The 16,198-nt window shown below is 39.6% G+C and overlaps 1 protein-coding gene across 2 annotated transcripts in view; it reads left to right on the forward strand.

Annotated features, from left to right (window-relative positions):
- The window catches only part of TBCK (TBC1 domain containing kinase), a 117,810-nt gene that overhangs the window by 50,667 nt on the left and 50,945 nt on the right, over nt 1–16,198 (forward strand). For both annotated transcript variants that reach the window (XM_080374031.1, XM_080374032.1), the window contains exons 20-22: nt 2,200–2,285; nt 10,610–10,646; nt 12,035–12,196. In XM_080374031.1, the coding sequence (XP_080230157.1) occupies nt 2,200–2,285; nt 10,610–10,646; nt 12,035–12,196 (285 nt within the window). The remainder of the gene's footprint in view (nt 1–2,199; nt 2,286–10,609; nt 10,647–12,034; nt 12,197–16,198) is intronic.

The raw sequence follows: 16,198 nt of genomic DNA on the forward strand, positions 1-16,198 counted from the left end.
GTGTAGAAGTGTGCAGGATTACTGGTTTGCTATGCCTGACTTGTGATTAATGACTCTTTTGTGAATAAAACTGGTGTGGGATGCACCTTAGAGATGCAGTTTTTTAGAATTATTGCCACGTAATGTGGTATGAATTTGAAGTGTGGATTCAGTTATCTCCCTAAGTTGTCTGCATGTGAATGAGAATAACTTTGGCTTGAAACTGAGAAAACATGAGATATGTGAGAAGCTCCAAAGCAATCTGGCCTTGGCAGCACAAAACTCAGCATGGGTCTGTTTACCCACGTAACTCCCAGGCTGAGTGCTGCCAGGGCATCTGTGGCGTAATACAGGTGCAGTAGCAGAGGGGAGAGGCTGGCACTCCTAAGATGCCAGAAACCTCCGAAGAGGTTTAGTGTGCGATGGCTTTGTCTTTGCAGCTTGAAGCAAAAGTTATGAGATTCTTGAATAGGCTCAAGAGGTCTTAATTTTTATTGCAACTTACCTTGGAGATTTAGGCATCCTTTCAAATATAATTTTAAATAGGACTATGACTTGTTTTCCTTGTGTTCCCTCATGCCCCAATGAGAGCATTATGAGTCCTCCTGACGGAGAATCAACTTTTAAAATTTCTAGTCTAAATAGAATTATTTTACAGTGTGATCGTTCTTAATTTGCTGGCTTAACCCAAGAGGAGTTAACTTGAGGGCAGGAAATCAAGATTTAAGTAAGATAGGAGTGTATACAGTTAGATCCACTCCTGTGCTTAAGTAAAGGTTTCTATGCATGGAATTAGCCTAGAGAACTGCTTCTTAACAGTGGAATTGGAATTTTGTCACTTCAGGGATGAAGACAAACCAAGTAATAGGGACTTATTTCCTCTCCCCAAGAGAGCATCTAGTAAGCATCTAGTCCTTACAATAGAGTTTAAAGGAAACAATGGCAATTCTGGACATCTAATTTGTGGAGTTGTGTGGACATGGTGTTTGGGGCTGATATTTGGGGACAGTAGTCTGTGGAGCATTGAGGTATCAGCATGTTCTGATCTGGGAGAACCCTGGTTCACATTCTTTGTCTCTCTTCCTCCCCTCAACTAGCTGGCTGGACCCTACTTACTCTTTTCTTGAGAGCATGGAGGAAAAGGAATTGCCATCTGTTACAAAATTGCAATGTTATTGCCTCTTCATCTTCCTTCTAAGAAGGCATATGACAGTGTGGACAAAATTGGGACAGGGGCAGAACAGAGAGAGGGAGAAATCTGCCAGTGTCTGTGTTCTGCTCTCTGCTTTTCCAGTTAAAAGCAAGTGTTATTTAGACAACTTAATGAAATTGTACCCATCTGCCTAATGTGCCATGCTGAAGATTTAATAAATTTTGTCTCTCACAATAAGTATTTCTCTATTTCTGTCCCAAAAAATACAGATTAAGATGTTACTGATTATGAAAATGGTAACCTTAAAACCTCAACTTCTGGATTATAAAACGTGTGGAAAATTATACCATTTTCTAATGTAATTGTGTATATATATATGTGTGTGTGTATGTATATAATGTGTATATATAACAAAAAACACACAAGTTTAAAAATTTGTAGAAAAGAAACAGCACAGAGTATAATTTAGAGCAGCGTTCCTCAAACTACGGCCCACGGGCTGGATAAGGCTCCCCAAGGTCCTCAATCCGGCCCCCGGTATTTACAGAACACCCCCGCCCCCCTCCCCTGCTGGGCGTTGGGGGGGGGAAACCAAGCAGCCGCAGATGACTGCCTGCCACTTCATCCACGCGCCGGCCCCCTGTTTAAAACGTTTGAGTACTCCTGATTTAGAGTATTAACTTTGTGTATCACTAAAACATTTGGGATCTTAAAAATCCTTGCAAGTCTTCTAATTTGCTTCCATCAATATTTTGTAACTGGTATTCATACTGAAAAGTCTTTACTTAGCATGTCAAATTACATCATAACCTAAGTATGAAGCAAGTAAGCCATTGCTGAAAATCCAAAGTGAGAAGTATTAGGGAAGAAAAATGCACTGTTTCTTCTTTTGTATTGAATATAATGGGGTGGAGGATGCAGTGGTATTCAACTGCTGTTTTATAGTAGGCTTAAAAAAATATTTTTTAAAAATTAGTATTCTCCCTTTTCTACAGCTCTGTTGTAGGCTAGCAGCTTGCGGTGGCTTGCATTTTTTATGATGATGTTGAATTTGCTTGTCATTTCAGAATATCTGACGGTGTTTTCCCAGATGATTGCATTCCATGATCCAGAGCTGAGTAACCACCTTAATGAAATTGGGTTTATTCCTGATGTAAGTGCTAAGGGTTCTTATAATTATTGTTCAAAGGAAGTAAAAAGTTGAAAATGAGGGCAGCTAGGATGAGATACCTTTCCAGACTGTTTCAGCAGCATTTTGACATAAGTGAAACTTGTATATTAATGGACCTTTCTGAGTACACTGATAAAATGGTAAAATGTTCATTGTTGTTTTATGTACCTCGGTCCTTCCCGTTCTGTCAGCACAGTAAATACCACAAAAATACTACTAGTCAGTTTATTATAAGTTACAGGTTCATCTTAAAAGATACATATAATTTGTTTTTTAATTTGGATTAATATACAAAAATTAATGTGGCCATGAATGACTAATAGCAAAATTTATGTAAAATAATTAAATGCTGTGTTGGCTAACACAAAAGACACATCCATTTGCAAGTAACACAAGAAGTATATGCAAGTGTGGTTAATCTTGTAGGTATGTCAGACATTGGAAAATGCTTAGCAGTCATTCGTTGGAATCTTATCAAAAACACCAAACAAGTGCATAACTTGTGTTTGGTTTATGCTTTCATTGGAAGATGATGATGGAGGAAAACGAAAACTGAGAACACAGCCAGAATGTAGTAGAGAGGGACAGCTATGTTGGACATAGCAAAACAAGGCCACCTTTAGCTCCTCACTTTTAGCTACTACTGTAAATAGTTATGCTTTCTTCCTTTTTTTTTAACAAGATGTGTGTAGTCCAGAGAGCCAAGATAGTACTCTATAAAAATGTTTGTCTGCCTACAACTATAGCATTATTGAAGTTTCTCTGATGTTTCTGAAAAGTGGATTTAGGCAAGGCTGTGGTGAGAACACTGTTAATTGATACAGTCTATATCATGATATATTTGATATTTAGAAATCCAGTAATTACAAGTGGTCACAAGAACAGATAATGACTGAGAGGTTGAAATGGAAGAAGGAAACAAGTCAGGAGATGTTGATGTAAAATAGAAATTTTATAGATAAGGAATGTAATATGCATTTTTCTATGAGCAAGATTAAGCTTATTAGAAAAGCCTTCTGCCGATTAGGAAATGCTTTAAGCTGAAGCAGCAAGGCCAAGCTTCTGAAGGTCATTTGTTGTACACAATTTTTGGGTGAATTTGTGTGTCTTTGGGACTTGCAGATACTCATTATCACTGTTAACAAATATCGTAATGGAGAAGCAGATGTATGCTTTCATTTGTAGAGATGTTTTTAATGTAGTAGTGCTGTTTATGAACGATACAAATTTAAAAGGTACTGTGGTGCTAAAATGAGCAGATAGGAAAGTGAGTGTATTGCATTATCAAAAGAGATGTTTGAGAAGGCCACACGTATTGCTGATAACACATCTGATGAGGGTGAGTGGGAGGAATTTGAAGGGAAGGTGGGGAGAAGGGAGAATGTTAATCTGTAGAAAGCCTAAATGTTTGTGGGGACGAAGGGCATGGGTAACCGTAAGATTTAAGTTCCTGAAGGAGAATCAATTTTGCAACATCACTATGTAAATGCACTTGATACGTATTTGTTAAAGGCTGTGGATGAACAAAGCAATTTGTCTGTGTATTTTGTCCAGGATACTAGTTCCCACTGAAGAGGTAGAGGTGTAGTTTCCCTGACCGTCTCACAGGTCCCCATTTCTGCTGCTAATCTATGTAAGAGCTCTGTAGCAACCCATCTTGGGTGTTAGCTCATCTTTCTGCAGCTCCTAGTGTTTGCTTGTACAGTCACAATTCTCAAGTGAAAACTCTGAAGATGCAAGTAAGCTGGAATAGTTTAGAATTACCTGTTTTGTTATATTTTAGGTGTTGTGTTGTGTTAGTCATTGGACAGCGCATAGTCAAATATGAGCCTTATCTAAGTTTTATAGTCAGAGATGATTAGGTAATGTAGTACATAGTTGCAAAACAGAGTTATATTAAAAAAAAACCAAAACAAAACCCAAACTTTCACTCAATACAGATGCTAGTTCTAAAATTAACACTAACCTCTGAAGAGAGGTTGTCCTTTCTAAATAGTCTTTTTTTTTCTTTTTTTGTTAGAAGTAAAAGTTATTCTGCCTTTTAGATTAGTGAGAGAAGTGATTTTTGCACCTGTAACAAGACAGCACATCGAGGTGAAGGATATACACTGTAGTAATGAGATCTGAACCAGAGTTTCATGCTCAAGTACTAATCCTATCAAAGTAAAACCTGATTAATCTTTCATCACTGAAACACAGGCTCAGCTGCAGGAAAGACTGTTTTTCCTGGCACCCTTCTCCTTTGCTTTGGGTCACGTAGCTCTCAGAATATTGAACACTGCTGAATCTTGAATAGTTGTGAATATTGTTAGCTGATGTGGTTCCTGGATTAAGTACGCTGTGTGAGTTACATGTCAATAGGGGGATATATACGATGAATCTGATGGTGGTTCTTTGCTCACTCTCCCAAAGTTTATAATGGTCCCCACTCTATATAATGCTTTATAACATCTTTTATATTTTACCGAATAATTCAGTCATCGACAGCAGACCATTCTGAACTGAAGAAAAACAAGCAAGTGTGTAACATTACTGAAAGGGTAACTGTAGCCATATATTTTTCTAAAGAGCTTTCAGCTGCAAATTACGGAAGCTAGACAGTTGTCAGCTGGCCATTAACAAAGGTCAAAAGTCTGGCTGCAGTTATTTAGTATCATTGTGTTGGAGCTGCTGTCATAGGTAGATAGGTTAGCTTGGGTTTGGCGATATGCAGGAAATGTCGATAATAGGGCTTCCTCTAACTGAGAATTAAAAATCCTGTGATTGAAGTACTCCATCTTTGTTCCGTTACACAATTACTTAGTGGTGAATCTGGGGAAGAGGTGTATTGCTGGCATTTTTATCTTGTGAGTAAAGTGATCATTCTTCAAATATTGTTTGTGTAGGTACGTGCAGGTGCATAGAATCTAATCTGAAAAATTACTCAGTCTGCATGCTCTTTACATCCCCAGTCATCAAAACATCTTTGCACATTTCTGTAGCAATTACTTATGTGATTGGGCAACATATAGCCTTGTATGTGTCTCTGTATTTATACAAAGACAGAACATGAAGCTGGAAGATCAGGGTTTTATAGAATAGACTCTTTCAGTTGAAGGGACCTACAACTATCATCTAGTCCAACTGCCTGACTGATTCAGGGCTGACCAAATTAAAGCATGTTGTTAAGGGCATTGTTGAAATGCCTTTTAAACACTGACAAGCTTGGGGCATCGACCGCCACTCTCGGAAGCCTGTTGCAGTGTTTGACCACCCTCTCTGTAAAGAAATGAACAGTCTAAACCTTCCCTGGCTCATCTTTGAACTGTTCCTCTGTGTCCTATCACTGGATCCCAGGGAGAAGAGATCAGCACATCCCTCTCGGCTTCCCCTCCTCAGAAAGCTGTAGAGAGCAAAAAAAATTTTTTTTCTCAACAAGTGAAAATAAAACCAAAAAGCAGCTGTTGGGGCAGCAGCGTTGTTAGGATAACTCAGCAAAATAAAATTCTGGTTTATTGTTGGACAACATTGTTTCACACATACATTAAACAAGCCAAAAAAAATAAATGAAAATAAACAACTTTATAAACAGGAAAAAAAAAACCCAACAACTTTTTATCTTTGGCCTTGCCACCTCATACAAACCACGATCTATGGAACAGCTGAAGTACATTGAAAAAGGTTACTGGAATGCTCAGAATAAAGTTATAATTATTTTTTTTTAATGTTTCAGGGGGGTTTTATTTTTTTAAAAGGTTTTGTTTTATTCTCCTTTGAGATAATGGTTTGGGCCTGGTCACACCCCAAGTAAAGTCAGAGATCAGTAACAAGAGAGATATATGCTTCAAAGCCCCCCTTTTGGTCAATCCAAAATCACTTAAAAATAGCAGACCTCCTAACAATATGTACAAAAATATAAAATGTAAATCAAAAAATGCAGATTTTCCTTTAAATTGCTTTTAAGAAAGAAAGCAGGGCCTTAAAGTTTTGGGGGGTGGGGAGGAGGATTGTGGGGGAGATGAGGGGTTTCCCTTCCTGCTAAGGGTCAAATCTTTTCATGTTCGCTGTGCAGGGGACCTGGAGCCAGGGTTCACTTTACTTGGTGAGCGTGACCACAGTGGAAGGGGGACGTGGCGGGGGTGCAAAAGGAGGAAGGGGGTGGTGGGGGGGGGCTCCCAAGGGTGAAAAGGATTCCCTGTAGCTGAGGATCATCCTTTTAACTGAGGATCATTCCTTCTTTCTTTGTTTGACCACTTTTCTGTGTAGCTATGTCAAATGGTCTTTTAGTTTAGTAATCTTGGAAAGAAAGGTTGGATTACTTAACAGTTCTTCAATATCTGGGATTCTTACTGGGCAATTCAGTAAGAAAAGAAATACATGATACCTTTCCTAAATCCTTTCTGTTGTCAGTTAAGCTAGTGCATGCCTAAAGTGTGTAGCAGGTTACCGTGGTGGACAAACTTATCTTACAACTGTCCATTGCAGGGTTTTTAGCCTGTTCTTCTGAAGCAAAGGAGCTAATCACTGTGGAGGTAGAATGTTTTTACCCATGTTGCCATTTATTCCTGATCCAGTTCCTGTATTCCTGTAAGTGTGACTTCAGCTTTGAGAAGGAAAGGCTCCAACGTAATGAAGTCTTGAACACTGAAAATAGTGTGAAATACATGCTAACAAATAACATAAAAAAATGCATGGTAACACATTTTTTTTGTCATCCATCTATAAATTATTTTTATAATAATGATGAAGACAGTTTACCGGTTTAACATACTGCATTGAATGACAAATGGTCAGGTGAGGGTTCTTCTATAAAAGATTGCAAGAATAATGATTATTTCTATTGTATTTTTTATCCTTAAAGCTGTTGCTATTCGGTCTGTAAGTCTATGAGATGTGGAGTGTGAACGTAAGAGTTTTTGAACTTTCCTAGAGATTTTTGTAAACTGTTACATACATGCGTAACTAACAAGAACTTGTGAAGAATGTTGGTGGTTTTGATGTTTTGAAAACTCAAACCTTAAATTTTAAAGAATTCATTTTCATTATCCTGCAACCAGGTATATGGCTTCACTGTAGCTGCCTTAGCATGTTCATAAGATGCATCTCAATCATACAGGACAGCCACTTTATTCTTACAGACTTTTCATTGAGTGAGAAGCTTGTGCATGCCTTTTGATACTCCCTACCATCCCCACCAACAAATGCTAGCATTCATTTTCACATTGCTATCCCTTCTAATATAAAATCCCCTGAGCCTACATTTCTTTAAGAACTATTGTATTTACAACTGAAATCTTACTCTCTGTAGGCAGAAGTGTGTAAAACTCCCTTCTTCTGGAGGAACAGTCAAATAATGAAACAATCCAGACAGTAATAATAGGCAAAAAAAAAAAAAATCCTCGTGGAAAAGGCTTTCATCAGTATTTGAGCAGATATCTCTAAGTGCATCTAAGTGAGATGCATTATTTTCAAAATATGCCTATCAAACTATAGACACGTAAACATCTTCACCCTGTTGAAAAACAATGAACTGCATCTCCAAGCTCAGGTACTGAGCAGAATTTGTCCTAGCAGAGTACTATTGGAGACTTTAGCTAGGGATAAAAGAAAGATGGAAAATGAAACCAAGTCTAAGGACAAGAGATTTCAATTGTAACAAAAAAACAAACAAAAAAAAAAAAAACAAAAAAAAACACAAAAAACCCTGTGGATTTATTCAGATTGTCTGAATGGAAACTGATGTTAGGGGACTGCTGTGTTCTTCATGTGTAAGAAATGTCCTTAAGTCCTTGCTTAAAAGCACAGAAGTTCTTGTATTTTACTAGCAAAGCAAAATGATAATTATGCCTTTGCTGTTCTCAAGCTCACTTTTAAAAAAAAGTGAAGCATTAGTGACTTATTCTCAGGCTGTTCCAGCAGTTCAAACGCTACTTTGATTAAACATTAGGTATGCTTCCCAGCTATGGAGAGTTAAGTGTGAACAATAAATACAACCCCATTGCGTTTCAGGGTTCAGCAGTGAAGGGTTGAAAACCTCTTTCTTGAACAGCAGCGTGTTGGTACAGAAGCCTTGCACAATGCTCTCCCAGCCGGTGATTGCTAGAGGGCAGTATTGACTAATAGTATGTTAAAAGTTCATTCGCTTAATTAAACGAATTTGGTAAGCTATCTGTTGGAGTTTTTCAGTTTGACTTGCATGGTGGAATAATACCACCAGTGTTGTGGCTTTTCTTTGACTGATCATTTAATAGTAATTGTAACCTCTTCAGGTTTACCAAGATCTCCTTGTCTTAGAATATTAGATTTATGAAAGTCAGAGGGAGAATTCCCTTCAGTAAAAATTGGACTGATACCTTCTACTTCAATAGTTTGACCTACTCTTCATGTCACTTCATATGTTTGGTGAGAATGATTTGGAGCAAAGTGGTGGTTTGCCTTGTGGTTACCTCTTAATAATCTGTTCAATGTTGTAAATTTTGTGTATTTTCTTGTGTATTTCAACGTAGATGCATAGAAGACAGAGGTGTTTGTGAAATTAGGAGAAAGTGTGGACCTGCTTTGGTGAAACATTTTAATCATATATATGAAAAGGAGACAATAATTGCTTTTAAATACCAAGGAAGTAACATAGTTCAAAATGATGTCCACTTAATATGTACCTCCAAGCAAAGAGGAGTCTCAGGCTATTAGAAGTATTTGTTTTCCTACTGCATGGAAAGCAAGATATTGCATACAAGCAAGCAGGTAAATGGGTATTAGCTGATTACTGCCACTGCTGAGGATATTTCAGGGAACACAGGGTATGTTATTCAGTAGAGACATCTATTGAAGGCATGACAGATATACCCAGGCAAGTAGAATGACTGTATATTAAGATTAAAATAGTGACAGCAATGGATTTGTTCTGGTTTTTGAACCCTTAAAATCTGTTGGTGTCTTGGAGACTAAACTTCATAAAAGCCGCCTGAATTTTGAAAGTGGTGAACAGTTGGTCATCACAGCTTTTAAAGTTTTATGAATAGTACGGTTCAGATACTATCAAATGCTCAGATGAAGATACAGGAATAAAATCTAGAGCAAGCTGTGCTAAAGAGCTTTTTGGCAAATATAAGTATCATTTAGTCGGTGCCATAACCCAGTTAAGTGTTTATGGAATAAGTAGTAATTTATTAACATAATATCAATTATGCTTTCTGCTTTTCATGTGCTTACTTCCAGGGAAAGCTTAATAGGAAGACTAATTTGCACTTTTTATGAGCTAAAAAGTAATATATTAAGCTTTATGTCTAACTGTAAATCTTCAGAAGTGGAAAACAGAGCACATGAGCTGTGCAACTAAGTAAAATTTAACAATGATTGTCTCGCTCTTGCATTCCTAATTTGTGGGGACTTTTGGTGCAGTTCGATGTTTCAAGAACAGATTCTGTTGCCTTCAACATACTAAGTACTTCATTGAAAATAAAGAAACTCTGAAGGTGTTATATATATATAAATGCTTAGCTCTTCTAAAGCATACTGATTTTTCTCTACAATGACATGAATGTGAAAGTTCACAGAACCTAAAAGTTTTCTGTAGCTATTGCAGCAGCACCAGTTCTTAGATAGTCTCATGGTAGTAGGAATACTGAAGCAGTCTCAAAGTCTTCAGTTAACACCTGCCTTTAAAGGTCACAGTAGCACAACATAAATGTTTAACTTGTTAGTAACTGACACTATATGCTGTTGAGAATGAAATAGTTCTTACTGCTTTTCCTGGCATGGGAGCATAGTCAACATAGGAGAAAAAGGTTGATATGGTTGTTGGTTTTTTTTAATGGAGATTGTGTTTTGCACTTTAAATTATTTATATAGAACCAAGGTTTTTTCCATAGTCAAAAATGTATATTGAATCAAGTTGGTTTACCCTTGTTCAGGCACCTTTTGCTAATTTCCACTAAGGTGAGAACAGTGACAGTTTAATAGAGCAGGGTTTTGAGTTCTTTAAGACTTTGGTGGTTATTTTTTACAAACCGAAGCCTGGGGAGAGTGTTGGTTGGTTTTGTTATTGTTTTCAATACAGTATCACAAACTAGGAATTTGAAAGAGATGAGAATGGGGGCCTTGGGGCTGGGGTGGGGGGGGTGGGGGGAGGCGGTGGGGGGAAGAAAAAAAAGCTTCTTAGAGGGGCTAAAAGTTGTGTGATAGTGGTTCTGCCAATCAGTTATTTCCCATTTTAAATACATTCATGCCAAGCTAGACAATCTTTACTGTAGTACATAATTGTCACAAACAACTTCAGCTTTTAAAACTTTTTTTTATTCTCTTCCCCCCATCATCACCTTTTGCAGCTTTATGCTATTCCATGGTTTCTTACAATGTTTACACGTGAGTATGCATTCTTTTTCTCTGATTAAATGTTCTTCTATTTCTTAAGCATAATTTTTCTCACTTTTTCAGCTAAAGCCTTCCCAATTGGTTTGATGTGTCTATCATTCAGTAGATCGCTTGTAATTTGCAAGGATGTGTGTTGTGGTTTAAGTCTCAACAGTGCCTGTCACATACTTACTGCTCTGATATGATAATAATTAGCTTTAAAAAAAAATAATATTAAATTTGAACTGGATTATTTTACATATACAGTATTTAGGGGGTATGCAAAGGAAGCTGTTATCTACTGGGAAAAGATACAATAATAGTTGAAAAAAACAACCCATACCTTACCGCCTTCCCTTGCCCTCACCCAAATAATGTCAGAGAGAGAGTAACTTCGTTTTTGAAGACCAAGAAAACAAGCTTTTTTTATTGCATCTTGACGCATTGTTATTCTACTAGCGGTATTTTACCAAGATGCATGTTCATGTATGTTAGGAACAACAAGACCTTTATAATTTGGTGAGCTTTTAGTGAAAGAGGATGAAGTTAATAAAGTCTAGAAAGCAATTAAAAATCTTTGCTCAAAGATCTCTGTGATTATTTTTTTTTCATGTCATGTCAACATTGGCAGTCTTTGAAAAAAAAGAAAAGTGGCAGTACGGAAAGAGCTGATGAATTATTTCTCTGATGAAATATCAAATAATTTAATGTGAGAGTCTTGATTGCAGTTTCTGAAGATCTTGACTGTAAAGCACTGGTTCTTGAAGTTGTCCATTCTAAAACTTTCATGAGAATCAGTACCTTTGGAAAGCCAAGGAGATGATTTTCTTGGCAATGAATTGCAATAAATGTTAAAACTATTTAGTTGGAGGATAGCTTATTTTAGGAGAGCCACCTTCAGCTTTATATATAAAGTGTTGCTATTTTTAACAGGCCTTTCTCCGTGTCTTTCCTTTATTCTGCCAGTTTTTGCTCTATTTTGTTAATTTTCTTACATAATTTTAAGTAGTTGAGTTTATTAATTCATCAATGTCTTCATACTATTGGAAAAAATGAAATGCATATCCTAATGTACAATTGCACCATACCAAAAGAAAAATAAATTGCCTGATTTTGTGTGTTTGAAATATGAAAACCTGCGTGTTTCTGAGTATTTAATCATGAAAGAACGCACTGATGATTTCCAGAATATTCAAACTGCATAGAAGGCAAATCTGTTTCTAAACAGCTTGAGCCCTTTTTGCTCCCAAATAACAAAGAAATAACCCCAGAACTGGAGAGGAAGAAAGTATATATGCAACTCCTTAGAAGTGTGTGTGTGTGTGTGTGTGTGTATATGTTTTTATCAACTTATATGCTTATAGAGTGTGGTTTTTATATTGTGCTTGTTCATTGTGCAGATGTCTTTCCTTTGCACAAAATTTTTCACTTGTGGGATACATTACTGCTTGGAAATTCCTCCTTCCCGTTCTGTATTGGAGTTGCAATACTTCAACAGCTGAGGGATCGTCTTCTGGCTAATGGATTCAATGAATGCATTCTCCTTTTTTCAGACTTGCCAGGTACAGAAAAAACTATTTCTTCCCTTTTTCTGTCTTCCCCTGTGTGTTGCTGAAGAAAGTATGTACTTGCACATGAATATGTACTGAAAATCTTACATGTGTTTTGAAATCATGGATTTAGGCAAATTAACTGTCAGAGTGTGACTATAGCTTGATGAAGTTAGAAGTCTTTTTGCTGTCATCAGCAAGAATTGGGTGAGCTTGTTATTATTTCCAGGTGAAGGTTGGAGCACTTTCTTGTGAAATTTAGAACAATTTAAATAATTCATAAGCAACTGTTTTGTAGACATGCAATGTATAGAAACAATGCAGTTGATAGTGATTTCATAGTGAAAAAAATGCAGTGCTATTCTGAACAGTGCTTTTCCACTTTGATGCTGGTGCTAGCCTGTTTTCCTTTCAAAAATAATTAAACTTTTGGTGTGGAAACAGTTAATGTAAAAGGATTAGGGAAAGCAGTATAGAAGCTATTGGAATTGTTCTGTGTTAAATTGGTTTCCATTCAAAATGTAAAGCTTTCAAAAGAACCTTCAAAATTGGATTGCAGGCTACACGATCATTGCACAGAAGTTCTGTCGTCTTGTTCAGTGGGAGATAGTTGACCTACCCATAAAAGCAAGTGTTGAAAAGAAAAAAAAGAAAATTGCAGTTAACCATGAAGATTGGGTCTTCTTTCTGAGCAAGTTTCTAGTGAGTCAGTAGAATGCATTTGAACTGAGTAAGCCCTGTCAACTGAAAGATGTGTTTCCATTTGTGATGGACTAATATTTCCATAACATATGAATTGGAAGGCTACTGCACCCAGAACATACTTACGTTCTTGTATTAATTCCCCCTCTCCAACCCAGGATTATACTAACATAATATAGGTCTTAGTTAAGTGGTGACACTGTTTTCATTGTGTGGACTTTCTTAAAGTAACTGTAACTTTTGGGTAATTGTTGGGCTAATAATAGATTCAGCGGGCTCTGTTTGAACACCATGTGTGCAATTCAGTAATTCATACTTAAGAAATGACGAGTGCTCATAGTGGGTGACTCTCTGCTAAGGGGCACTGAGGCATCCACCTGCCGGCCTGACAGGGAGTCATGTGAGGTGTGCTGTGTTCAGGAGTTAAGGTCTGACACGGTGCCCCAACCTGTGAGAAGGACAGACCATTATCCACTGCTTTAATGTGGGCACAAATGATGCCACAAGCTAGAATCTAGGCAGAATCCAGGAGTACTATAAAGCCATAGCGGTGCAAGTGAAAAATATTGGTGCCCAAGTTATTTTTGCTTCCATTTTACCAGTTAGAGGAAAGGGTGCAGCCAGAAATAGACATATGCAAATCAACTTCTGGCTTTGTGGCTGGTGCCATCGTGAGGGTTTTGGCTTTTATGACAATGGGACGTGCTTTGATGACAGTGACCTGTTAGGGAGGGATGGGATCCACCTGTCTAGAAGAGATAAGGGAATCTTTGGCTAACTTTGTGAGGCAGGCTTTAAACTGAAGAACTTGGCAGTGGAGTCCCAAAGTGGCAGTGCTCATGCCATCACATCCAACTGGAGACTAAGTCAGGCCAAACAGAGCCAAACAGAGCAGTGATATATGTTCCTTAGTAGCCTCCCAAGATAAGCACCAGCAGGCCAGCCACCTAAAGGGTGTGTGCGTGGCTATGGTGGATCCACTTGCACACCTCCTGGGAAACCTGTGTGCTTGATTCCCTCTCTGAAATGCCTGTCCACCAACACATGCAGCATGGGGAATACACAGGAAGGATTAGAGATCTGAGTGGTCACAGGGCCATGATCTCATTGCAGTTACAGAGACACGGTGAGAGCAGTGGCAAGGTAGTGGAGTTGCTCTTTATGTGAGAGGAGAACTGGAATGCATCAAGCTCTGCCTAGTGGTTGATAAAGAATGAGTCAAGAGCTTATGGGTAAGGATTAAGGGGCAGGCCAATGTGGGTTTCACTGTTGTGGGCGTTTACTGTAGGCCACCTGATCGGGAAGAGGAAGTTGATAAGGCCTTGTACAGATAGCTGGAAGTAGCTTTGTGATCATAGCCCCTAGTTCTCATGGGGGATTTGAACTACCCTGATATCTGCTGGAAAGACAACAGAGGGAGGCACACGCAGTCCAGGAGCTTCCTGCAAGGCACTGATGATAACTTTTTGACACAGGTTGGGGAGGAGCCAACAAGGCAAGGTGTGTTCCTGGACTTTGTACTAACAAAGAAAGAAGGACTGGCTGAGGATGTGAGGATTGGGGGTAGCCTTTGCTACAGTGATCATGAGATGGTGGAGTTTGGGATCCTGTGTGGAGGATGCAGGGCAGTAAGTAGGATTACAGCCCTGGACTTCAAGAGGGCTAACTTTGGCCTCTTCAGGGACCTATTTAGAAGAATCCCATGAGCTCAGGCTCTAGAAGGTGGGAGTGGTCCAAGACAGCTGGCGAATATTACAGCATCTCTTCCTCTAAGCTCAAGGTTGGTGTATCCCTGTGAGCAAGAAATCAAGCAAAGGAGGCAGGAGGCCTGCATGGATGAGCAAGGGGCTCCTGGAAAAACTCAGGCAGAAGAAGGAAGTTTACAGGAGCTGGAAAAAGAGACAAGCCACTTGGGAGGAATATAGAAAAGTTGTCAAAACATGCAGGGAGGTGATTAGGAAGGCTAAGGTCTGTATGGAATTAAATCTGGTGAGGGAGATCAGGGACAACAAAAAGGGCTTTTTCAAGTACATCAGTAGCAAAAGGATGACTAGGGAAAATGTGGGCCCGCTGCTGAATGAGGTGGGTGCCCTGGTGGCAAAGGATACAAGAAAGCAGTTACTGAATGCCTCCTTTGCATCACTCTTTAGTAATAAGGCCAGCCCTCAGGATTCACAGACCCTGGAGGCAAGAGAGACAGTCTGGAGAAAGGAAGACTCTTTCCCGTGGTTGAGGAGAATCACTTAAGCAAACTTGACACCCACAAATCCATGGGCCCTGATAGAATGCACCCCCGAGTGCTGAGGGAGCTGGCAGATGTTATTACCAAGCAACTCTCCATCATCTTTGAAAGGTCATGGAGGACAGGAGAGGTGCCTGAGGACTGGAGAAAGCCAAAAAGGGCAGGAAGAAGCACTCAGGAAACTACAGGCCTGTCAGCCTCACCTCCATCCCTGGAAAGGTGATGGAACAGCTCATCCTGGATGTCAACTCTAAGCATATGGAGGAAAAGGAGTTTATTAGGAGTAGTCAACATGGATTCACCAAGGGGAAATCATGCTTGACCAATCTCATAGCCTTCTATGATGGAATGACTGGCTGGGTAGACGAGAGGAGAGTGGTGGATGTTGTCTACCTTGACCTCAGCAAGGCTTTTGGCACTGTCTGCCATAACATCCTCGTAGGTAAGCTCAGGAGGTGTGGGTTAGAGGAGGGACAGTGAGGTGGATTGAGAACGGGCTGAATGGCAGAGCTCAGAGGTTGTGATCAGCAGCACAGAGTCTGGCTGGAGGCCTGTAGCTACCGGTGTTCCCAGGGGTCAGTGCTGGGTCCAGTCCTGTTCAACTTGTTCATCAATGACCTGGATGAAGGGACTGAGTGCACCCTCAGCAAGTTTGATGATACAAAAGTGGGAGCAGTGGCTGACACACCAGAGGGCTGCGCTGCCATTCAGCGAGACCTGGACAGGCCAGAGAGCTGGGTGGAGGGGAACCTCATGAAGTTCAGCAGAGGCAAGTGTAGGGTCCTGCACCTGGGGAGGAGCAACCCCCTGCACCAGTACAGGCTGGGGTTGACCTGCTGGAAGGCAGCTCTGCGGAGAAGGACCTGGGAGCCTTGGTGGACAGCAAGCTGACCATGAGCCAGCAGTGTGCCCATGTGGCCAAGAGGGACAATGGTACCATCATTGGCCAGCAGGTCGAGGGAGCTTATCCTCCCCCTCTGCTCTGCCTTGGCGAGGCCGCATCTGGAGTGCTGTGTCCAGCTCTGGGCTCCCCAGTTCGAGAGAGACAGGGAACTACTGGAGAGGGTCCA

Source organism: Falco punctatus (genome assembly GCF_963210335.1).
Source record: "Falco punctatus genome assembly, chromosome: 1".
NCBI lineage: Eukaryota > Metazoa > Chordata > Aves > Falconiformes > Falconidae > Falco > Falco punctatus.